Source organism: Somniosus microcephalus, chromosome 2, assembly GCF_052327205.1.
Source record: "Somniosus microcephalus isolate GS21.2 chromosome 2, FLI_Smic_1.0, whole genome shotgun sequence".
NCBI lineage: Eukaryota > Metazoa > Chordata > Chondrichthyes > Squaliformes > Somniosidae > Somniosus > Somniosus microcephalus.
The window spans coordinates 348,356,527-348,382,876 of NC_140988.1; the positions used below are offsets into that span (position 1 = coordinate 348,356,527).

General features: G+C 45.6%; 1 protein-coding gene across 2 annotated transcripts in view; it reads right to left on the reverse strand.

Annotated features, from left to right (window-relative positions):
• The window catches only part of LOC147123672 (zinc finger matrin-type protein 1-like), a 125,772-nt gene extending 115,050 nt beyond the window's left edge, over nucleotides 1–10,722 (reverse strand). For both annotated transcript variants that reach the window (XM_085975506.1, XM_085975505.1), the window contains exon 1: nucleotides 10,557–10,722. In XM_085975506.1, the coding sequence (XP_085831632.1) occupies nucleotides 10,557–10,695 (139 nt within the window). In that variant the 5' untranslated portion in view covers nucleotides 10,696–10,722. The remainder of the gene's footprint in view (nucleotides 1–10,556) is intronic.
• Nucleotides 10,723–26,350: the final 15,628 nt, after the last annotated feature.

Genomic DNA, 26,350 nt, shown 5'->3' on the forward strand with positions numbered 1-26,350 from the left:
CCATTAATTTTGCTGGTACTGTTTTTTCACTAATAATAATTTCTTTAAGCTCCTCATTCTCGTCACACCCTTGGTTTTCTCGTATTTCTGGGAGGTTTTTTGTGTCTTCCTCCGTGAAGACAGAAACAAAGTATTTATTTAATTTCTCTGCCATTTCCTCATTCCCCATTATAAATTCTCCTGTCTCGGACTGTAATGGACCTACATTTATCTTTGCCAGTCTTTTCCTTTTCACATATCCATAGAAGCTTTTACAATCTGTTTTTATATTTTTCTCTAGTTTGTGCTCATATTCCATTTTCCTTTTCTTTATCAATTTCTTGGTCCCCCTTTGCTGATTTCTAAAAAGATCCCAATCCTCAGGCTGACTGCTTTTTCTGGCAACTTTATAAGCTTCCTCCTTTGACTTAATACTAGCTTTAATTTCTTTTGTTAGCCATGGTTGGATCATTTTCCTTTTGGGTTTTTATGCCCTAGAGGAATATATGTTTGTTGCAAATTATGCATTATTTCCTTGAATGTTAGCCATTGTATGTCCGCCTTCACACCTTTTAGTGTATCTCCCAATCTACCATGGCCAACTTGTCCCTCATACCCTTGTAGTTTCCTCTGTTTAGATTGAAGACCTTAGTTTCAGATTGGGCTACATCACTCTCAAACTTAATATAAAATTCAATCATATTATCACTTGTCCCTAAAGGCCCCTTTACCACAAGATTATTGATTAGCCCTTTCTCATTACACAGTACCAGATCCAGAATAGCCTGTTCCCTGGTTGGTTCCTCCACATACTGATCCAGGAAACCATCTCGCATGCATTCCAAGAATTTGTCCTCCACACCATTAGTGGTAATTTGATTTGCCTAGTCAATATGTAGACTAAAGTCCCCCATGATTACCGTATTGCCCTTGTTACATGCACTTCTAACCTCTTGATTGATACTGTGCCCTACATTACCACTACTGTTTGGTGGCCTATACACAACTCCCACCAATGTTTTCCATCCTTTACTGTTTCTTAGCTCCACCCAAACCGATTCCAGTTCTACATCACAATCTGCCAAGCCAAGATCTTTTATCTCTACCGTACCGATCTCATCCCTTATTAACAGTGCTACGCCACCTCCTTTTAGATTTTTTTAGTATTTGAACTGTAGCCAAATCAATTATTTGTCTTATTTGAGGGTAACAGGTAAGGATTGGCATTCATTTTCCTTCTTCCAAAGTTATACAAAGTGTTGTGTAGTGAACACAGGAGTTATGTAAATGTGCCACCATTAAGAAATTTGACCCAGTAATGCAAAGGTGTCAAAGTTTAGCTGCCACAAAAGTATCATTTTATTTAACTAATTCTAAATTCACTAGTGATATTCTGATTTTTGCTTACAAAGTACATTCCATGCATGTAATATTTAATTTAGATCTCCATTGTTCAAAATACAGTATGTTCTTAAATCTGCATCACTGGAAAACTTTTGATTGAACTGAAGCAAAATGTATTTTTTTTTTGTCAGCAATCGATCCTTACTTGTCAGCTTCAAATTTTCTCCCTTTCTTTCCAGGTCATGCATCTCTGATGACCAAAAGAGTAGATGAGCATTGCAAATATTGCTAAGATCTGGCCCTGAACAGGCATGCAAATATGGCCTGTTGTTAACTCGCCTTCAGATTTTGCCCATCTCCCCTTAGACAGGACTTGTACTTACTAGTCGGATGTTTCCCATAGGAACACAGCTCAGACCAGGAACTCAAGTTGAGTGGAGAATGAAACCTGGTCCCCACACACTGGCACTTCAACAGGTTAAGCAGAGTTATTTTTAATTAGGTCTTTCAAGGTAATAAAATAATGTGGGAAACACTCAGCAGGTCAATCAGCATCTGTTTTGTTTTAGATATCCAGTTTATTGCTTTTTGTTTAACAAAAAATTGCAACTGGTTGGTTAATTTTAGCAGTATCTGGTGGCGTTACTACCAAGTAATCAACTGTTGATTGTCATGCCATAAACTTTTATTCTTTCAGAATGGCCACCATCATATGATGTGTAAGAAGAGAGGTTACTATTTTGTGCCTAAGCTCATCAAATTCGCAAAAAGTTCTACACACAAAATGTTACCCTGTCTTTTCTGCGTCAGCTGTGGCACTGTGTTGGCAGCACTCTCATCTGAGTTAGAAGGTTGTGGGTTCAAGTCCCACTCCGGAGACTTGAGCACAAAATTCTAGGCTGACACTCCAGTGCAGTGCTGCACTGTCAGAGGTGCTGTCTTTCGGAAGAGACGTTAAACCAAGTCTGTCTTCTTAGGTGGACGTAAAAGATCCCATGGCACTATTTCGAAGAAGAGCAGGGGAGTTATCCCTGGTGTCCTGGCCAATATTTAACCCTCAATTAATATCACTAAAACAGATTATCTGGTCATTATCACACTGCTGTTTGTGGGAGCTTGCTGTGTGCAAATTGGCTGCCACATTTCCTATATTACAACAGCAACTACACTCCAGAAAGTACTTCATTGGCTGTAAAGCACTTTGGGGCGTCCTGAGGTCGTGAAAGGTGCTATCTAAATGCAAGTCTTTCTTTTTCTCTTTATAGGTGCTGGTAGATCTATTGCTTATTTCCAGTAGTGTTTTTATTTCAGATTTCCAATTTTTCATCATTTATGTGGCCTGACCAATAGTACTCCCTATGATACTTGACCCAATCCTTCCCTCCCACTCCTTATTTCTCAATAAATAAAGGACAATGCACGAGATTTAATCTACTGTAACCTTGTGGTTCAGAAGCTTGTTATAAAACACCTGATTTTCACTCCAAGTTTATTACATCGTCTCAGATCCTCAATGAGATTACTGCGCTGGAATCTTTCCCAGGTACCAATTATATTCTTCATAATCTTCCATTATTTACTTTGAAAATTGGCCTTTCCCCAACACATCTCCCCAAAGAATTCAGTGATTGGTGCTACAGGGCATTGATTTTCATCTGACTGACTGCTATCCTGAAGATAAAACATTGTGCCCACCGGTTATAAATCAAGGGAATCTCCAACAGGAGTTATTGGGGTAGAAGGTTAAAAAGAAATAACTCTGCAATGTAGCACTGAGGGAGGAGCTCTGGTAAATTAAAATTAGTGCCAATGTTTGAGCTGCGAGTCCACGGCACAAAATTGCTCACAATTCTGCACTATTTGCAATCTCACTCTGAGTGGCCATTTGAGATGCTGAACTAGTCACACTGGTGAAGTAGAAGGTACCAATTAGGTTTGGGTTAACTTGGAAGCTTCTGCCGGAGATACATATACATTTCACAATTGGTGCTGTTAAGGATGAAGTATGTCACGTATGAGAGATTGGGTCAATTGGGCTTACACTCGCTGGAGTTTGGAAGAATGAGAGGGGATCTCATTGAAACTTATAAAATTCTAACAGGACTAGACAGACTAGATGCAGGAAGGATGTTCCCGATGCCAGGGGAGTCCAGAACCAGGGGTCACAGTCTAAGGATAAGGGGTAAGCCATTTAGGACAGAGATGAGGAGGAATTTCTTCACCCAGAGTGATGAACCTGTGGAATTCTCTACCACAGAAGGCAGTTGAGGCCAATTCATTAAATATATTCAAGAAGGAGTTAGATATATTTCTTAAGGCTAAAGGGATCAAGGGATATAGGGAGAAAGCAGGGACAGGGTACTGAATTTGGATGATCAGCCATGATCTCATTAAATGGCAGAGCGGGCTTGAGGGGCCGAATGGCCTACTCCTGCTCCTATCTTCTATGTTTCTATGTTTTTGGGGGGTGGGGGGGGAAAGAGGGGGTTTACTCTGCACCCAGCCTGCAGTGTGCTTTACCTGTGAATGCTTGATGTTGAGATTGAGTGGAAAAGTGTTCCATTTCCCTGCACTAATGTTCCATGGTTTGCTAAGCAATAAGGTAAAATAATCCCACTAGCATCAAAGACAGTCTTAGTTCTGTCTTTTTTTTTAAAAAATAGTCTCTGCTACCCTAGTCTCTGTGCTGCCATCAGTTTCCATTTGCAAGTCTTTCAAGAGGACAACTTGTACGGTGACCAACTGATCTGGACATTTTGTGTCAGTTAAGTGTCTACCCTCAATTGCTCCAATCTTTACATCAGTATTTGACTCAAAATATATGGGATCAGTTTTTTAAAATTAACTTGCATTGCATTGCAATAAAATCCCTCTAGTTTAAAACTGCATGGCCCCCGCCAGTCACAGTGTTTTATTTTTAAATAAAGATAGAGCATGTCAAAATAAGAAAACTATTTTGTATTTGTAGGTCAATTAACACAGTCCCTCTGCAAACGGACTCTACCCAACTAAATTCCTCTCCTGAGGAAAGGCTCTGCTGTCTTTCCCACCCCTGAAATAAATCAAGTGAAACTCCAGAATCCCTAACCATACATTATTAACCAGCTTTCTCACTCTACGCAATATCTACATTACCTCAGCAGGCCAAAAAGCATCATGTTCCACACAACTCACTTATTCTTATAATAAACCTCAATCCCAACCGGAATCCAATAAATTATCCTAATTTTTTTTAAACATCAGTAACGTAGACAAGACCGCTCGTGGAAGTGCGAAAGTGTTTGTGGTGTTGAACAGTAACCAAAGCATCAACTACTTTTCTCCTCAATCAGTTTCCAATCTATAATATATATAATGTAGTGTCGGAGATTGTTGCTGAGCAGACGTATAGGCACAATAAATTGACCAGATATGATGGGAGTTTATTTCAAATGGTGAATCTTCAAAATGAAACTTAAAAAGAATTATGACAATTACGTGTCTATTATTGTTCTTAACAAGTGTATGAGGAATTCATGTTTTCATTACAGAAGTTGGAACTCACTTTTTAAAAGACAATCCGCCACTGAGTAAAATGAGTTACAAAGAATTATCCCTAACATCCTTTTTGCCCTTTGCTCTTGCCTTTTTAAACAAGAATATATATATTTTTTTCTTTTTAAAAGTGATCTCATCAGCTGAGCTGACTTCGAGGAAGCAGAGTTTGGCAGCAGGAAGAAGCTGAAACATACAGAACACACCCCGGGTTAATAATTATCTTCTGAACAAATTCAACTCCTACAAGCTGTCGTGCCTAGAAATTCATCCAAGTCAGTTCACTTGATTAGGTCATTTGCAGTGTTTAAACACAAAATATTAATTGATCAATGAAGAAAAATAAATAAACGGATATTTGCCTTTTAAAATGAGAGTATGAGAGTAAAGATGTCTTACTGGAATTATATAGGGCCCTGGTGAGACCACACCTGGAGTACTGTGTACAGTTTTGGTCTCCTTACCTAAGGAAGGATGTGCTTGACATAGAGGGAATGCAACGAAGGTTCACCAGACTGATTCCTGTGATGGGGGGATTGTCCTATGAGGAGAGATTGAGAAGACTAGGCCTATATTTTCTCGAGTTTAGGAGAATGAGAGGTGATCTCATTGAAACATACAAAATTCTTACAGGCTTGACAGGGTAGATGCTGGGAGGATGTTTCCCCTGGCTGGGGAGTCTAGAACCAGGGGTCACAGTCTCAGAATAAGGGGACAGCCATTTAGGACTGAGATGAGGAGGAATTTCTTCACTCAGTGGTGAATCGTTGGAATTCTCCACCCAAAGGCTGTGGAGTATATTCAAGACAGAGATCGATAGATTTTTGGATATTAAGGGAATCAAGGGATATGGGGATAGTGCAGAAAAGTGGAGTTGAGGTAGATCAGCCATGATCTTATTGAATGGCGGAGCAGGCTCGAGGGCCCGATTGGCCTATTCCTGCTCCTATTTCTTATGTACTGATACTGACCCGAGGAAAAGAAAATTCTGGCTCATTGTTTTAATAAATGACAGTGAATTAGACCAGTGGAACATTAACCCACCTCAATGAATCTCTGCAAATTAAAGGAAATTGTCTTAAGGTTTTTTTTTTTTGCTTAGCAAGCCATAAAATGTCAGTGCAGGGAAATGGAACACTTTTTCACTCAATCTTAACATCAAGCATTCATAGGTTAAGCACACTGCAGGCTGGGTGCAGAGTAAAGCTTCTCGTAACCCCACACCCACAGAACATACCTATCCTTCAGAGTGCCAATTGTGAAGAATTGATGTTTCTCAGCAGGAGCTTTCAGGTTAACCTAAACCTAATTGGTACCTTCTACTTCACCAGTGTGACTGGTTCAGCATCTCAAATGGCCACTCAGAGTGAGATTGCAAATAGTGCAGAATTGTGGGCAGTTTTGTGCCGTGGACTCGCACTCACATAGATACAGCACACTTATTCAAAGTTGGACACTTACAGACAGCAGAGATGAGACTTTCATCCCATCAGGATTCAGTAAAGCAACAGTATGCTAACCCACTGTCTCCTATCTTTAAAGGTGAAATATGTTTGGTTAAAAAAAACATTGTGTTTACATACTGGTAAATAGCTGCACCTATAGGACAGACAGACCTGGAGCTTTTGTACTGGAAGTATCTTATACAAGATCGGCTGGTGCATACAGGGTTTACAACAGCCCTTCGCATCAAACTACAGCTTCCAACTTGATCACTGCCAAGACTTTATTTTGGGTATTGCCGACACGATAGTCATCCATTGAACCATAAAATGATTGACAATTCCAGTTTGAAGAGAAGTACTGAAATGCAAGAATTGATCTGACTTACGCTGAAAATTAAACTAACAATTCTTCCAGTCACTAGGAATGTTCAAATATAGTCTTTATCATGAGAGAAAATACTCAGTCCCCCTTTACATCATTTTCAGACACAATAGAGAAATCAAGATTTCAGAGTTAATACAACCACCTAGAATAAGCAAATGACCAGACCTGAAAAGCTCCTTTACCGATTACTATTGATTCCCACATGCCAGTCTGCAGCTCAAGCATTTTGCTCACACTTGTACTTTTCTATACTTTCATATAAGGATAACTTTGTTGAAGAAAAATCTCATCCCTGTTTTCCAATCACTCTGGCCTTGCCCCGCCCTACCTATGCAATCTCCTGTGCCTTACATTCCTGCACACTCCCTCCACTCCACTCCATTGGTGGATGCTCGTTCAGTCAATGTACTGCTGCTGCCCTCTGAAATGCTCTACCCAATTCCCTCTCTACTTTAAAAAAATTCATTCGCAGGATGTGGACATCGCTAGCAAGGCCGGTATTTATTGCCCCTCCCTAGATATCCTCAGAAGGTAGCGGTGGGCTTTCATCTTGAGCCATGTTGGTGTGGGACTGGCGTCACACTATCACAGTGTGGTATGGCAGCTGTAGCTCCTATAACCGGAAAGCCCTGCAGCGGGTAGTCAAAACTGCCCAACGCATTACCGGCACCCGGCTACCGACCATAGAGAACATCTACCAGAAACGCTGTTTACGGAGGTCACGGACCATCATCAAAGACCCTACCCACCCCAGCCACAGTCTGTTTGCCCTCCTGCCATCTGGGAGACGCTACAGATGCATTCGCACCGAACGACCAGATTTAGGAACAGCTTCTTTCCCAGGGCTGTCATCCTACTGAACTGTACAAATAAACTCTAAAGCCTGCACATCTGCCAATGCACTTTATTATGTTTATGTATTACAAGCCAAATGAATGTTGAATGTTAAATGTCTTAATCAAAATGTACACTCTCAGGAGCTGCAAGCCTACATTTTGTTGTACTGCACTTGTGCACTAACAATGACAATAAAGTTGATTTATTATTATATTTAGGTCAGACCAGGTAAGGACAGTAGTTATCCTTCCCTAAAGGATGTTAATGATCCTGTTGGGTTTTTACAGCAATCTGACAGCTTTGTGGTCACTTTTACTGATGCACTGAATTCAAATTCGCAAACTGTCATGGTGTGATTTGAAGTCACATTCTCTGGATTACTAGTCCAGGAACATACCACTATGCTATTTTTAAAAACCTCATTGTGCCTTCAGTTTCCCACCCATCTCTCCATTTCTTTCCTTTCTCCCCAGTTCTGTGTCCACCACATCCTTCTTCCTTATTACAAAGCAGTAAGATGTCTACTGCATGTGAGGAGTGCTATGTTAATGTACATTTTGCCATTTCTCAAATGTGCATCGACCACCAAACAAACTAATTTGCTGACAGTATTGAAAGTACCCCTCAAGCCCAACCCTTTCATTGACACTTTGAGAGTATGTGGATTCCTGTTTAAAAATAATCACAAAGTTACTTTGCACAGAACCCTTTAGAAACAGTACATACATATGTTTGGGTGGATAACTTATATATGTGCTGTACTTTAAAGCATGTCTGTCAAATTGTATTCACAGGGTATAATTGTGAAAGCTAGGAATGTTGATTTTTTATTCAGTCACCTAAATACATAAAAATTCAAGTGCAAGGAATGTCATTCAGCCCACTGAAACTCATCCCTCTAGTACTAATAACCCTATCTTAGCTTCCAAAGAATTAGATAAATGTTTAAGCTGTACATGCAATGATAAAATTAATCTTTCCATTCTGCTCGTCAAATATTTGTGGAAACGTAATTAATGGTAATAGAATTTCAAGAAACACAATCACTTAGGGTATGCTGTTGAGGTCATTCTGATTGCCAATATATAAAAAGCAACAGTTGTCAGTGTCCATGAATGAGAATCCATGTTCACTCATTAACAGAGACACATCATATTCAAGATTCCATACCTCTTCAGGAAGGCTGACATTTTGATCATTGCTAGTGCATCTGATTTTTGCAGTCCCTGATCTGAACTGATGCTTCTTACACAGACCAAAATCAGATCATGAAGGTCACAAAAAATAGGCAACCAATTTTTTGTTTTTTTAAATGCCAGTTTGCCTGTAAAGTTAACTTGATCAACAGAAAAGCCATGCAGATGAATTAACATGGAAACAAATGAAAAGTAGAATGTAAAAATTATGTGCGGCCATTTCCTGCCACTGCATAAAATCAACAAGTTAATATAGGTTAAAACCACTGTGTAACGATCAGTCTTATCTATGCTAAGAAGGGTGGAGTACAAAAATCAAAATAATACATTATTATTCATGATCTTTAACACAGATCTCTCAATGTTTATGCAGCAGTTTCACCCTTTCTAATGATGACACTTTGCTTAGTATGTATATTTTGTCTGCTTAACCTTTTAGGGGTTGAAACTGTGCTATGATACATTAGCAACAAATATGTTAACACATTCATTTGAAATTTAACAAATGGGCAAAAAACCTTTGTTAAAATAACAGAATGAATGTATTATCAAGTTTGTTACACATTACACAGCATAGTTTCGACTCCTTAAAATGAAACCACCCTCATGAAAACTGCAAAGTGAAAAATCCTGAAGTGCAAAGTACTGGAAGTAAATGTTGACAGGTTAATGAAAGATATTTGTGCCAGGTCTGTAATGAATCTGGTTGAAATCACAGATTGGAACTTAAAGGTTTCCCCCCCCCCCCCCCCCTCCAAGTTTACAACCTGCTACCATGAACAGGGAAAGAAAGAAATTATGTGCAACAGGTTGAGGAGGAAACAGTATTTTTTAAAAGTGCATTTTCCATGAAAATTTACAAGCGTAGTTTGAAATATTGCTTATGCCTTTTATAAATGTACTCCAGTTATATGTTCATTTGCATTTATATTACAAGATATAACGTAACACTTTGCTATGTAAAATTTACACCATTGCTACAACAATTTGTGCTACTAATGAAACAGCACTTTTCCATAACAGGCTGAACTTTTAATCTTGAAAAGTAGTTTTTTATAGTCCTGTAAAAAGGTGGCCTAAATTTAGCCACTCTTCCTAGAAGGACCATAAAAATTACAGTACAAGATTCAGAAACCTATTTTTAAGCATTATACATTTTTTCTAAACTCCAAAGGACTGTTATGTGAGTTTAATCCTTCACGTTTTTCGAATTGAGAGTTATCACCCCCATTAGAAGATTAAAATGCCACCACCGTGAATATATGATTGGTTTTTTTAATGTTTTTAAACCTCAAGTTCTCACCAATTTTCACATTCAAAACCATAAAAAGGGGAAAAATCTCTTGGTCATCAGCTCCTTTTAACTGGTGTCCCCCCCAAACTCACGGATTAAAAAATTATATAATGTATAAATAAAAAAAGAGGCTTTAAAAAAATCCAGATATAACAGGCCCTAGTGCAATCATGGTTTAAATATATATTTAAAAAAAATCAATTTCCTCTTCCTTATTTAAATTTTTTTTTTATGGTTATTATTTTTGGGGTCGGCGGGGCCATGAATTATAAAATGTATTTAATTATCACTCCCATTGTCTCGGTAATGCCGCTTCCACCAGGGAAGCAAAACAGAAAGTTAAGGAGTGGGGGAGAGGACAAGCAACGCTCAGCACACGGACACACACTCGACTCGACCCGACCCGCCTCAGGCGACGAGCTGCGACACTAGGCCGCTCCGCCTCACCGCTAGTTTGTTCTGGAGGATTTTTCTTCTAAATTATTTTATTTTGTTGTTGTTGTTGTGGTGATGGTTGCACTGACTGCTGGAGCTGAACTCACCTTCTCGGTTCGTTTGCACGGATCTATTAATCTCCCTGTTATTACTACTGTCACCCCCTGGCAGACTGTTAAATGAGTAGTCGGCCTTTTGATTTCTAAAACTCTCCACTAGCTGCGGAATGGGACTGCTCGTCTCCATGGTGCCAAATGACCAGCGACTGCACTGCGCCTGCGCCATAGCCATAGCCCCGGCCACGCCCCTTCCCCCAGTCCACAGCCACCGGCCACGCCCCCTTCACCCCGTCCCCAACCGCCGGCCACGCCCACTCGCCGGCCCCGCCCCTTCTCTCGCCCCCAACCGCCGGCCTCGCCCCCTCCCCCGTGCCCACCCGCAGGCCCCGCCCCTTCACCCCCGTCCCCAGCCGCCGGCGCGGCCCCACGGCTCCCCCAGGCCCCGCCCCTTTCCCCCCCCGCCGCCGGCCCCGCCCCCGTGCCCACTCGCCGGTCACGCCCCCTTCACCAAGTCCCCAGCCACCGGCCACGCCCCCTTTAACCCGTCCTCAGCCGCCGGCCACGCCCCTTCCCTCGCCCCAACCGCCGGCCACGCCCCCTCTCCCGTGACCACTCGCCGGCCACGCCCCCTTCACTCCGTCCCCAGCCGTCTGCCACGCCCCCCCCGTCCCCAGCCGCCGGCCCTGCCCCCTTCCCCCAGTCTCCAGCCGCCGACCCCGCCCTTTCTCCCCTCCACAGCCGCAGGCCGCACGTCCTCCCCAGGCCCCGCCCCTTCGTCTCCAGGCGCCGCCCCCCTTCCCCCAGGCGCCGGCCCCGCCCCCTTCCCCTTCCCCTTTCCCCTGTCTCCAGGCGCCGGCCCCGCCCCCTTAACCAGCCGCGCCCCTTCTCCCGTCCATAGCCGCAGGCCCCACCTCCTCCCCCAGGCCACGCCCCGCCCCCGGCCCTCGGCCCCGCCCCACGTACAGTATATATAAATAATGCGATTGTATATTTATACACTCAGGGATATACCTGTTTATACACTGTATGAATAGAACTGCGTTTATGTGTTCAACCATAAATGTATTATGATGCTTTGGCAACATAAGATGTACCTTATCATGCCAATAAAGCGATTTGAATTTGAATTTGAATTTGACTGAGATGAGCAGCCGGTCCATGCAGAGGTGGCACAGTGCCTGGGGCCAAGGGGGCTAAAACACCTTCTCTGGCACCTGATTCCCCTCTCTTAAATAGGTTGGGGTTTTTACATTTAAAAAGATGGCTCTCGGAAGTGTTATACCACTTTTAACTTGGCAGGGGGATGGGACACGGAGTGGTGCTAAAGTAGGGGGTGATGTATAGCCAAATATAGAGGAAAAAACAAGTCAGCCTGGAAGGCAGAGCAAATATGTAACGGCACAAGGGAGTATGGCAAGGGTGGATGGCATTTATTTTAATGCAAGGACTCTTGTGAGTAAGGCAGATGAATTGAAGGTGTTGATGAACACATGGGAGTATGATATTGTTGCTATCACAGAGACATGGTTGAGGGAGGGGCAGGACTGGCAGCTCAATATTCCGGGACATAGAATCTTCAGGTGAGACAGAGGGGTTTAAAAGAGGAGGGGGTGTCGCAATATTAATCAAGGAGTCAATTACTGCTGTAAGGAGGGGTGATAACTTAGCAGGTTCTTCTAATGAGGCCATATGGGCAGAACTTAAAAACAAAAAGGGGGCAAGCACTTTGCTGGGAATGTACTATCAGCCCCCAAACAGTCAGGGGGAGATAGGCAAATCTCAGAGAAGTGTAGAAATAATAGGGTAATAATAGTAGGGGATTTCAACTTCCCCAATATTAACTGGGATAGCCAGAGTGTGAAAGGGTTAGAGGGTGCGGAATGCTTAAAGTGCATAGAAACATAGAAGATAGGAGCAGGAGTAGGCCATTCGGCCCTTCGAGCCTGCTCCGCCATTCAATGAGATCATGGCTGATCATCCAAATTCAGTACCCTGTCCCTGCCTTCTCCCCATATCCATTGATCCCATTAGCCTTAAGAAATATATCCAACTCCTTCTTGAATATATTTAATGAACTGGCCTCCACCGCCCTCTGTGGCAGAGAGTTCCACAGGTTCACCACTCTCTGGGTGAAGAAATTCCTCCTCATTTCAGTCCTAAATGGCTTACCCATTATCCTTAGACTATGACCCCTGGTTCTGGACTCCCCGGCCATCAGAAACATCCTTCCTGCATCTAGTCTGTCCAGGCCTGACAGAATTTTATAGGTTTCGATGAGATCCCCTCTCAATCTTCTAAACTCGAGTGAGTATAAGCCCAATCGACACAATCACTCCTCATACGTCATTCCTGCCATTCCAGGTATCAGCCTGGTGAATCTTCGCTGCACTCCTTCCATGGCAAGAACGTCCTTCCTCAGATAAGGCGACCAAAACTGCACACAATACTGAAGGTGCGGTCTCACCAAGGCCCTGTACAACTGCAGCAAGACATCCTTGTTCCTGTACTCGAATCCTCTTGCTACGAAGGCCAACATACCATTTGCCTTCTTAACCGCCTGCTGCACCTGCATGCTTACCTTCAGCGACTGGTGCACAAGAATACCCAGGTCTCTTTGCACTTCCGCTTCTCCCAATCTATTGCCATTCAACAAATAATCTGCCTTCCTGTTTTTGCCACCAAAGTGGATAACCTCACATTTATCCACATTATAGTGCATTTGCCATGTTTCTGCCCAATCATCCAACCTGTCCAAATCGTACTGGAATTTCACGACATCCTCCTCACAGCATACCCTCCCACCCAGCTTTGTGTCGTCTGCAAATTTGGAGATATTACATCCAATTCATTCGTCCAGATCATTAATATATATTGTGAACAGCTGGGGTCCTAGGACCGATCCTTGCGGTACCCCACTAGTCACTGCCTGCCACTCGGAAAACGACCTATTTATTCCAACTCTTTGCTTTCTGTCTGCCAACCAGTTCTCTATCCAAGTCAATACCTTGCCCTCAATCCCATGTGCCTTAACTTTGCACACTAATCTCTTATGCGGGACCTTATCGAAAGCCTTCTGAAAGTCCAAATACACCACATCCACTGGTTCTCCCTTATCTATTTTACCAGTTACATCCTCAAAAAATTCCAGTAGATTAGTCAAGCATGATTTACCTTTTGTAAATCCATGTTGACTTTCTCCGATCCTGTCACTGCTTTCCAAGTGCTCTGCTATTACATCTTTTATAATGGACTCTAGCATTTTCCCTACTACCGATGTCAGGCTTATAATTCCCCGCTTTTTCTCTACCACCTTTTTTGAATAGTCGGGTAACATTAGCTACCCTCCAATCCATGGGTACTGTTCCAGAGTCTATCGAGTTCTGGAAGATGACCAGCAATGCATCTACTATTTCTAGGGCCACTTCCTTAAGTACCCTAGGATGTAGATTATCAGGCCCTGGGGATTTATCGGCCTTCAGTCCCATCAATTTCCCTAACACCATTTCCCTACAAATACTGATTTCTTTCAGTTCCACCCTTTCATCAGACCCTATGTTCCCCGGCATCTCTGGGAGGTTATTTGTGTCCTCCTTTGTGAAGACAGAACCAAAATATGTATTTAGTTGGTCTGCCATTTCTTTGTTCCCCATTATAAATTCCCCTGATTCTGACTGCAAGGGACCGACAATCTTTTTCTCTTCACATATCTATAAAAGCTTTTACAGTCAGTTTTTATGTTCCCTGCAAGCTTACTCTCATAATCTATTTTCCCTTTCTTAATTAATCCTTTTGTCCTCCTTTGTTGAATCCTAAACTGCTCCTAATCCTCAGGATTATTGCTTTTTCTGGCCAATTTATATGTCCTCTCCTTGGATCTTATGGTATCCCTAATTTCCCTGATTAGTCACGGTTGAGTCACCTTTTTTGTTTTATTTTTATGCCAAACTGGGATGAACAAATTCTGTAGTTCATCCATTCGGCCTTTGAATGTTTGCCATTGCCTATCCACCGTCAACCCTTTGAGTGACACTCCCCAATCAATCCTACCCAACTTGCTCCTCAGACCATCGTAGCATCCAGGAGAGTGTTTTGAGCCAGCATGTAGAAAGTCCTACAAGAGAGGGGTGATACTGAACCTAATTTAGGGAATGTAGCCGTAGTCATGGAAAAGGACAAAGATGGACCGGAAATAAAGGTTCTAAATTGGGGGAAGGCCGATTTTAATATGATAAGGCAGGATCTGGCAAAAGTGGACTGGGATCAGCTACTTATAGGAAAATCCACATCAGAGCAGTGGGAGTCATTCAGAAAGGAAATAGAGTACAGCGCCAACATGTTCCCGCAAAGGTCAAGGGTGGGACCAACAAATCCAGGGAACCCTGGATGTCAAGGGATGGATTAGGAAAAAAAAGGAGGCTTTTGTCAGATACAAAGGACTAAAAACAGTGGAGGCCCTAGAGGAGTATAGAAAGTGCAGAGGGGTACTTAAAAAAGAAATTAGGAGAGCGAAGAGGGGGCATGAAAAACACTGGCAGGCAAAATAAAGGAAAATCCCAAGGTGTTTTATAAGTATATTAAGGGCAAGAGGATAACCAGGGAAAGAGAAGGGCCCATTAGGGACCAAAGTGGCAATCTGTGTGTAGAGCCGGAAGATGTAGGGGAGGTTTTAAATGAGTATTTTGCATCTGTGTTTACTATGGAGGACGATGTAGGCATAGAAATCAGGCAGAGGGATTTTGATATACTTGAACAAATTAGTATTGAGAGCGAGGAGGTACTAGCTGTCGTGTCCGTGTGTTGATAAAGACACTGAAGACAGGAGTTGGTCCATAGGTGTTTACTAAGCAAAGTCTGGGGGGGGTTCTAACGGATATACACAATATACAGGCTTATATAGCCCGAGTGGCCATTACTGGCATTACAGCACACCTGGGGCTCTTAAAGGCACATACACTAGAATTCCTCCCCTTTTAGCTAACCAGTGCATCATATTTTAAGTAATTATTAATTACATGTTATAAGAAAAATAATATACACATTGCTGTAGTTAATTAATTATAAGTCAGTCTCTCAGGAGGCTTCCTGACTCGGTCCGGATAACGCCTCGGGGGTGTAGTAGTTTCTGGTGGTGTAGTAGGTTCTTTTGGCAAGGCTGATTCGGCTTGAATGCCAGTGTCGGGTTCATCGGGTTCCAGTATCACCGGATCAGAGGTAGATATGGGTATCTCTACTTCATCGTTAGACGTATAGAGTTGTGGTGTAGGTTGTCCCTTTTCGGATGACTTTATGATTTGGTCAGCATGGCGCCTTATTATGCTTTCTCCGATGTCCACGGTATACATCAGTGGTCCTAGTCGTGTGCAGATAGTTCCAGGCTGCCATTTCTCGGTACGGTAGTCCCGGGCCAAAACTTGTTGACCTATCTGGAAGGTTCTAGTTGGCCTTTCATTCATGCCTTGAAACTGCCGGTTCTCCACATCCCTTCTGATGTTGGGCTTGACCAAATCCAGCCGGCATCTTAGGTTTCTATTGAAGAACATCATGGCGGGAGTTTGGTTGGTAACCATATGTGTTGCATTCCTGTATGCGAATAAGAAGTTATCCACCTTGTGTTGAAGTTTTATGTCTTCATTACCCATGGCCTTTATGGCCTTCTTGAAGGTCTGGACAAACCTTTCAGCCAATCCATTGGTGGCGGGATGGTATGGGGCGGACATGTAGTGCTTAACCCCATTGTTTTTTAAGAACTTTCTGAATTCTTCGGACACATATTGCGGTCCATTATCAGAACATATCTGTTCCGGCAGCCCATTCCTGGCAAATATGGTCCTTAATACTGTGATGGTTTTTTCCGTGGTGGTGGAGGACATCTTTATTACCTCAGGCCACTTGGAGTGTGCATCAACCGCGATTAAGAATATTGAGTCCATAAATGGACCAGCAAAGTCGATGTGCACCCTTTGCCAGGGAGATGAGGGCCACTCCCATGGATGTAGAGGGGCTTGTGGTGGAGCGTTTTGGACCTTCTGGCATCCTAGGCAGCTCTTGGTCATTTCTTCGATGTCTCCATCGATACCTGGCCACCATACAAACGCCCTAGCTAGGTTCTTCATTTTCACTCCACCCAGATGCCCCTCGTGAAGCTCCTTTAGCACTTTATCCTGGAGTTTGGGTGGAATCACCACTCTGGATCCACACATCAAGGTTCCTCGGCACACTGACAGCTGTTCTCTTCTTTGTGAGAATGCTGGCAACAGTGGTTCGCCATGTGCTGGCCATCCCTTCACTGTTAAATCGTAGACCCGTGAGAGAGTCGGGTCATTTCTCGTCTCCCTTTCAATGGCAGAATTTGTTACTGGTAGACATTCCACTATGGTAGAGTGGAACATCTCTACTGGGTCTACTGTAGGTGCCTCTTCTACTGCTGGCAACGGTAAGCGCGATAAACCGTCAGCATTCCCATGCTGTTTTGATCCTTTGTATTCTATGTTGTATTGGTGTGCCCCTAGAAAAAGGGACCACCTCTGTAGCCTTTGCGTTGTCATAATGGGAACACCCTTTTTAGGGTTGAATATGGAGATGAGGGGTTGATGGTCAGTCAACAAGGTAAATTTTTGTCCGTGTAGGTAATGGTTGAATTTCTTCACTCCCCATACCAGGCTGAGTGCTTCCCTGTCGATTTGGGCATAGTTACGCTCAGCTGAGTTTAATGAGCGTGACGCAAAAGCTATCGGCCGTTCTGAGCCATCAGGGAATTTATGGGATAATACTGCTCCTATGCCGTAAGGGGATGCATCGCACGCCAGTCTGATTGGCAGTGATGGGTTGTAATGAGCCAAAACTTCTTCGGATGTGATTAAGTCTTTGCATTTATGGAAGACACGTTTACAGTCTTCGTTCCATTTCCAAATCACTCCTGTTTGTAAAAGTTCATTAAGAGGGTGTAGAAGAGTTGATAAGTTCGGTAAAAATTTACGATAGTAATTTATTAATCCCAGGAACGACCTTAATTGTGAAACATTTTCAGGTGCTGGGGCTTTTATGACCGCTTCAATTTTTTCAGGTGACTTATGCAACCCTTCATTATTAATTATGTGGCCACAATATGATATCTGATTTTGGAAAAATTCGCACTTGGGGCGATTTGCTCGTAGGCCCCGTTCTTTCAGCCTAGTGAGCACCTGCTCCAAATTGGCAAGGTGCTCGTTGTCATTTTCTCCTGTTACAAGGATGTTGTCTAGGTAGCATTGAGTCCCCGGAATCCCTTGCAGGACTTGCTCCATAGCTCTTTGCCAGATAGCTGGAGCTGATGCTACTCCAAAAACCAGTCGATTGTACTGGTACAGGCCTTTGTGTGTGTTTATCGTGAGATCCTTTTGAGAGGCCTCCTCAACCTCCATCTGTAGATATGCCTGTGCCAAGTCAATTTTGGTGAAACGTTTCCCTCCGGATAGTGAGGCGAAAATATCTTCTATCCTCGGAAGAGGATACTGTACTGTGTGAAGGACCGGGTTTACAGTCACCTTGAAGTCTCCACAGATGCGAATTTTTCTCTGTTCTTCAGATTTATCATTATTCAATGCTTTTTTCATGACTGGAACGATGGGCGTTGCCCACTCGCTCCAATCTATTTTGGATAATACGCCTGCCTTTTCCAAATTCTCCAGCTCTGCCTCGACTGCTGGACGAATTGCGTATGGCACCGGTCTTGCCTTAAAATTTTTTGGAATTGCTGCATCTTCCACTTTTATTGAGGTGGTGATGCCTTTCAAGGTTCCTAGGTTCTCTTGAAACACTTCTTTGGCGTTGGCCAAGATGTCTTTTAATCGTTCAGGTATGATGTCATCATTGTTTATTTTCTTACTGGTCACCGTCAGTGCCTGAATAGAGTGCCAGTCTAAACGTATCTTTCTGATCCATTCACGTCCCAACAACAGCGGACCACCATCTTGTAGAATGTATAAATACAACTTTTGTATTTCTTTGCCGTTGTATACAACAGGCACCCTTATTTTTCCTTTGGGGTATACTTTCTGCCCCGTATATGTTTTTAAGATAATGGATGTGTCTTTTAGAGGTATATGTGAAAATAGCCTCTCGTAATCCCATCGATTTATTACGGTTAGAGCTGATCCTGTATCTAGCTCCATTTTAACAGGGGACCCTGCTATTGTGAGGGTAACCCAAATGGTTTGGTAATCATCTTTGGCAAGTACATTATGTAATTTGAGACAGCTTAGTCTCTTGTTTTCGGAGTCGCTATCGCTCTTCTGGTCTTCGGAGCTACTGTCCGTCATCATTTATACCTTCCTGTACTTTCCTTTATTGATTTTTTTTTTCTGTCTGTGGATTTATTTTATCCAGATCGGCATACCCGTGCAATGTGTCCAATCTTTCCGCATTGCCTGCATGCTTTGTCCTTGAACCAGCAGTCCTTCTGGTTATGGGTGGATCTGCCGCAGCAATAACATCTTTCGAAACCCTGTGTCATTTCATGGGTGCCGAAGTCCTGTGTCTTTTGTTGTATCTCTGCAGCTCCTCTTGCTGCTGCTTCGTATGATACAGCCATACTGAAAGCTTTGTCCAATGTTAAATCTTTTTCAGAAAGCAGCCTTTTTTGTGTTCTTTCACTTAAGAGACCGCAAACGAATTTGTCTCGAAGATAATCTGCTAGTCCTGCCCCGAATTGGCAGTACTTTGATAGCTTTCTTAATTCGGTTAGGTAATCAGCATTACTTTCATTCTTGTGTTGATTTCTCTTGAAGAATTTGAATCGTTCCGCTATCAGCAGCGGTGTTGGGTTTAAGTGCTCCTGCAGGGTATCAACAATTTCTTTAAAATTCTTGTCCTTTGGTTTGGCTGGAGTGATTAAATTTTGTAACAGCCCTTATGCCTTTGCGCCCATTAGGTTCAGCAATACTGAAGCTTTTTTTTCATCTTCTATTCCATTTGCAGTGCAATATACCTCTACTCTTTCCATGTATGTGGTCCAATCCTCTATTTCGCTATCAAAAGCATCAATATTGCCAGACTTAGGCATTTCAGAAAAGATATGGTGCGTCCCGCGCTTTTCCGCCGCTGCTGCCGATGATAGCGCTGTTTCCCGCGGTTTCAGTTCTTTGTTTTTTTATTTTATTTTATTTGTTTACAGTTGGAGACTCGTTCCCGCCGGACTTTCTCTGCAGGTCTGAACGCTGACCTGCTTGCAGCGCCGGCCGTCTCCCGAGTGCTCCCTCCCAGTCCGTTATTGCTTGCCTCCGATTTCGCTGCCTGTCTCAGCTGTAGAGCCAGCCGCTGGAGCCCCAGCCTGATGCCCAGGAAGGATTAGCGCAGTACCTGCCACCAGCTTGGCCAGCTGGTGAAACCACAGCTTCTCTCACTTTCTTGAGTCTTCTGGACGCCCGAGGAATCGATGTCCTGGAGGTGCTGCCGAATTGCAGGTAAGTCCGTTTCCACTTCGTCACCACTGTAGTGTCCGTGTGTTGATAAAGACACTGAAGACAGGAGTTGGTTCATAGGTGTTTACTAAGCAAAGTCTGGGGGGATTCTAACGGATATACACAATATACAGGCTTATATAGCCCGAGTGGCCATTACCGGCATTACAGCACACCTGGGGCTCTTAAAGGCACATACACTACACTAGCGGTTTTAGCAGGCTTAAAATCCCCACGCCCAGACGAGATGTTTCCCAAGCCGCTGTGTGAGGCAAGGGAGGAGATTGCAGGGGCTCTGACACAAATTTTCAGAACCTCTCTGGCCACAGGGGAGGTGCCAGAGGACTGGAGGACAGCTAACGTAGCACCATTATTCAAGAAGGGTAGTGTGGTAAACCACTTTTGTCGTTCACTATCGTTACACTATAGTTATCACTGTTATATCGTTATCACTGTTCACACTGTTGTATCACTATACGAGGTCGCCTCTTGTCACGCTGTTATACCTGGGCTGAACACTGCTGACTCCGCCCATGGCTCCACCTACCTGCCCAGGTATAAAGGTGGTCGACTGGCTGGTATTCCTCCTTGTTGGATCCGATCACCCACGAGGGTGGGCTCTGTTATTTAGCCAATAAAAACCTATAGTTACTTTCTTAACTCGTCGCTTTTCATTGGATGAATTGATAGGTATATCAATTTTATTGGCTAAATTTTAAAATGTCGACACTTGAGCAGTCAAGCGACCAGCCAGACGCCCAGCTACAACAGCCACAGCAGCCGGCCTGGCTGCGAGCCCTCAGACCACCGTACCTGAACCTAAACCCACAGGCAGCAAACTCAGCCCTCGACTTCGAACACTGGCTGAGCTGCTTCGAAGCCTACCTGGGAGAATCCAGCGTGCCTCAGAAATCCGTGCTAAGAGTTCTGAACGCCCAAGTGAGCCCTAAAGTATTCGCACTCATCCGGGACCTTTAAACATACGAGGACGCCATCAACCGGCTGAAAAGACAGTACCAAACCCCGGTAAATTCCATGTATGCCAGACACCTCCTAAGATCCCGCCCGCAACAGCCAGGAGAGCCCGTGGAGGAATTTTTACGGGTGCTACAAGCACTCGGCAGAGACTGTAACTTTAAAGCGGTAACGGCGGCAGAAAATACTGAAGACAATGTCCGCGATGCCTTCGTGAAAGGCCTGCGGTCCGACTACTCACGGCAAAGACTACTGGAAGCAAGGGACCTCGACCTGGACAAAGCTGCAGCCCTCGCTCTCTCTCTAGAAGTGGCCCATCGGGACCTCGAGGCATACTCAAGGTACTGTAACTCGCGACCCTGGGACTTGGGACCGACCCCGACCGCGATACCCCCCGCAGCAACCCCCCTGGGACCTACCTCAGCGTCGGCGTCCCGGACCCGATCGAGACCGCCACCCCCGGTACCGGCTCCGACATCGGACCCCCGCGATCGGGCCGCCGGCTGCTTCTTCTGCGGCCAGGCGAAACACCCGAGGTCGCGCTGCCCAGCCAGGAACTCTACCTGCTCAAACTGCATGAAGAAAGGCCACTTCGCTAAGGCCTGCAGAGGTGGATCATCAGAGGCCAGCAGTGCCTCATGCGAGCTGTGGGGGCGGCCATCTTCCTTCAAGACAACAGAGGCCAGCATCCCCACATGTGAGTCATGGGGCGGCCATCTTTGATACAGGCAACCGACACCAGCAGTGCCTCATGTGAGTTACGGGGGCAGCCATCTTCTCCGCCATTTTGTCCAACCTCGTGGGAGACGCCATTTTACCCACCACGCTCGACCGCCACCGTGCCTCTAGACCCGACTACCGCCTCACCCGCAGACTACAGCAACTCGCTCAGCTATACACTAGCCTCCGTCTCACTGGACCAAGCCCGCCCGCATCACCTGTCCAAGTCAATGATGGACATCAGAGTAAACGGCCACGCCACAACCTGCCTGTTCGACAGCGGAAGCACGGAGAGTTTCATCCACCCAGACACGGTGAGCCACTACTCCTTCCCTGTCCTGCCAATGCGCAACCGGATCTCGATGGCATCGAGATCCCACGCCACAGACATCAGCGGCTACTGTGTTGTGACCCTATCGGTTAAGGGTACGGAGTATAAAAATTTTAAACTCCTCGTCCTCCCCCAGCTATGCGCCGCCGTCCTACTAGGGCTAGACTTCCAATCCCACCTCCAAAGCGTCACGCTAGCATACGGCGGACCCCTCCCCCCACTCACAGTCGACAACCAACAGATTTTAAACCGCCCACCGCGTAACACCTGCGGCCTATCCACCCTCAAAGTCCCGCCACCTTCCCTGTTCGCTAACCTCACCCCTGACTGCAAACCCGTCGCGACCAAGAGCAGGCGGTACAGCGCCAGGGACAGAGCTTCCATTAGCTCTGAGGTGCAGCGTCTCCTGAAGGAGGGCATCATCGAAGGGAGCACCAGCCCCTGGCGTGCCCAGGTCGTGGTAGTTAAGACGGGCAATAAGAACCGCCTGGTCATCGACTACAGCCAGACCATAAACAGGTACACCCAGCTGGACGCATACCCCCTTCCCCGCATATCTGATATGGTCAATCAGATCGCACAATACCGAGTATTCTCTACCATCGACCTTAAGTCGGCCTACCACCAACTCCCTATCCGCCCTGAGGACCGCCAGTATACCGCCTTCGAGGCGAATGGCCGCCTCTACCACTTCTTTAGGGTTCCCTTCGGCGTCACCAACGGGGTTTCGGTCTTCCAAAGGGAGATGGACCGGATGGTTGACCAGAACGGGCTGCACGCCACGTTCCCCTACCTAGATAACGACACCATCTGCGGCCGCGACCGGCAGGACCATGACGTTAATCTGGAGAGATTCCTCCGTACGGCCCAACGGCTGAACCTCACCTACAATAAGGATAAATGTGTGTTTAACACCTCGCGCCTTGCCATCCTCGGCTGTGTAGTAGAGAACGGAGTCATCGGCCCCGACCCCGAAAGAATGCGTCCCCTCATGGAGCTACCCCTCCCCCACTGTCCAAAGGCTCTGAAGAGAACCCTGGGGCTCTTCGCCTACTATGCCCAATGGGTGCCCAATTATGCAGACAAAGCCAGACCCCTCATGAAGTCCACATCCTTCCCCCTTACGGAGGAAGCGTGCGCAGCCTTCTCCCTCATTAAGGGAGATATCGCCAAGGCCACAATGCACGCAGTGGACGAGTCCATCCCCTTCCAAGTGGAGAGTGATGCATCCGACTTCGCCCTAGCCGCTACCCTTAACCAGGAGGGGAGACCAGTGGCCTTCTTCTCAAGGACCCTACAGGGCCCTGAGATCCGACACTCGTCGGTCGAGAAGGAGGCCCAAGCGATTGTGGAGGCGATACGACGCTGGAGGCATTACCTGGCAGGCAAACGATTTACCCTCCTCACCGACCAGCGTTCGGTCGCTTTTATGTTTAATAACAAGCTGAGGGGCAAAATCAAGAATGACAAGATCTTGAGGTGGAGAATCGAACTATCCACCTATGATTATGATATCTTGTACCGGCCAGGTAAGCTGAACGATCCCCCTGATGCTCTGTCACGAATTACATGCGCCAGCGCGCAAAGTGATAGACGTCAGACCCTCCACAACGACCTCTGCCACCCCGGGGTCACCAGACTTTACCACTTCATTAAGGCCCGCAACCTGCCATACTCCATCGAGGAGGTCAGGACCATGACCAGGAACTGCCAGACCTGTGCCGAGTGCAAACCGCACTTCTTTAGGCCGGACAGAGCAAGCCTGATCAAGGCCACCTGCCCCTTCGAGCGCCTGAGCATCGACTTTAAGGGGCCCCTCCCGTCCTCTGACCGTAATGTGTACTTCCTCAACATCGTTGATGAGTACTCCCGTTTCCCCTTTGCCTTCCCCTGCCCAGACATGACCAGTACCACGGTCATTAAATGCCTGAACGACCTCTTCGCCTTGTTCGGGTTCCCAAACTACATACATAGTGACCGGGGCTCCTCCTTCATGAGCGAGGAACTCCGTCAGTTCCTACTAGCGAGAGGTATTGCTGCAAGCAGGACCACCAGCTACAACCCCCGAGGGAACGGCCAAGTGGAAAGAGAGAACGCGACGGTATGGAAGGCCGTCCTCTTAGCCTTAAAGTCTAAGGGCCTCCCAACCTCCCGCTGGCAGGAAGTCCTCCCGGCAGCACTGCATTCCATCCGGTCACTACTCTGCACTGCCATTAACGCCACCCCCCATGAACGAATGTTTGTCTTCCCCAGGAAGTCGACTACGGGGACCACACTACCAACCTGGCTGACCTCCCCGGGGCCCGTCCTGCTGCGAAAGCACGTGAGGGCCCATAAAACGGACCCCCTGGTCGAGAAGGTGAACCTCCTGCACGCCAACCCCCAGTACGCCTATGTGGCTTACCCAGACGGGCGGGAGGACACAGTCTCCTTACGGGACCTCGCACCCTCGGGCATTCCGGAGACACCACCTTTACCCCCCCCACCCCCTCCCCAATTCCAGCTCAGGTAGACGGCACGCCGGAACTCCACGAGCCTTCGCCGACCACGCAGACACCAGCATCAACACCGGAGAATGCAACACCGCCGCTGCGACGATCAGAAAGGCTTACGAGGCCTCCGGACAGACTGACTTACCAGAACTGGTAGTACACTTCACCCCGCCGGACTCAAATCTAAACAAGGGGTGAATGTGGTAAACCACTTTTGTCGTTCACTATCGTTACACTATAGTTATCACTGTTATATCGTTATCACTGTTCACACTGTTGTATCACTATACGAGGTCGCCTCTTGTCACGCTGTTATACCTGGGCTGAACACTGCTGACTCCGCCCATGGCTCCACCTACCTGCCCGGGTATAAAGGTGGTCGACTGGCTGGTATTCCTCCTTGTTGGATCCGATCACCCACGAGGGTGGGCTCTGTTATTTAGCCAATAAAAACCTATAGTTACTTTCTTAACTCGTCGCTTTTCATTGGATGAATTGATAGGTATATCAGGTAGTAGGGATAAACCAGGGAATTATAGGCCAGTGAGTCTAACATCAGTGGTAGGAAAATTATTGGAAAAAATTCTGAGGGACAGAATTAATCTCCACTTGGCGAGGCAAGGATTAATCAAGGATAGTCAGCATGGCTTTGTCAGGGGGAGATCATGTCTAACCAATTTGATTGAATTTTTTGAGGGGGTGACTAGGTGTGTGGATGAGGGTAGTGCAGTTGATGTAGTCTACATGGACTTCAGTAAGGCTTTTGACAAAGTCCCGCATGGGAGACTGGTCAAGAAGGTAAGAGTTCATGGGATCCAGGGCAATTTGACACATTGGATCCAAAATTGGCTTAGTGGCAGGAGGCAGAGGGTGATGGTCGAAGGTTGTTTTTGTGACTAGATGCCTGTGTCCAGTGGTGTACCGCAGGGATCGGTGCTGGGTCCCTTGCTGTTTGTAGTGTATATTAATTATTTAGATATGAATGTAGGAGGTATGATCAGTAAGTTCGCAGATGACACGAAAATTGGTGGAGTGGTAAATAGCGAGGAGGGAAGCCTCAGGCTACAGGCCGATATAGACGGGTTGGTCAGATGGGCAGAACAGTGGCAAATGGAATTTAACCCTGAAAGTGTGAGGTGATGCATTTTGGGAGGACTAAAAAGGCAAGGGAATACACAATGAATGGTAGGACCCTAGGAAGGACAGAGGATCAGAGGGACCTTGGTGTGCATGTACATAGATCCCTGAAGGCAGCTGAACAGGTAGATAAGGTGGTTAAAAAGGCATATGGGATACTTGCCTTCATTAGCCGAGGCATAGAATATAAGAGCAGGGAGGTTATGATGGAGCTGTACAAAATGCTAGTTAGGCCACAGCTGGAATACTGTGTGCAGTTCTGGTCGCCACACTATAGGAAGGATGTAATTGCTTTGGAGAGGGTGCAGAGGAGATTCACCAGGATGTTACTTGGGCTGGAGCACTTCTGCTATGAGAAGAGACTGGACAGGCTGGGGTTGTTTTCCTTGGAGCAGAGAAGGCTGAGGGGGGACCTGATTGAAGTGTACAAAATTATGAGGGGCATAGATAGGATAGATACAAAGGAACTTTTCCCCTTAGTAGAGGGGTCAATAACTAGGGGGCATAGTTTTAAGGTAAGGGGCAGGGGGTTTAGAGGGGATTTGAGGAAAAACTTTTTCACCCAGAGGGTGGTTGGAATCCGGAACTCACTGCCTGAAAGGGTGGTAGAGGCAGGAACCCTCACAACATTCAAGAAACATTTAGATGAGCACTTGAAACGCCATTGCATACAAGGCTACGGACCAAGTGCTGGAAAATGGGATTAGAATAGATTGGGCTTGATGGCCGGCGTGGACACGATGAGCCGAA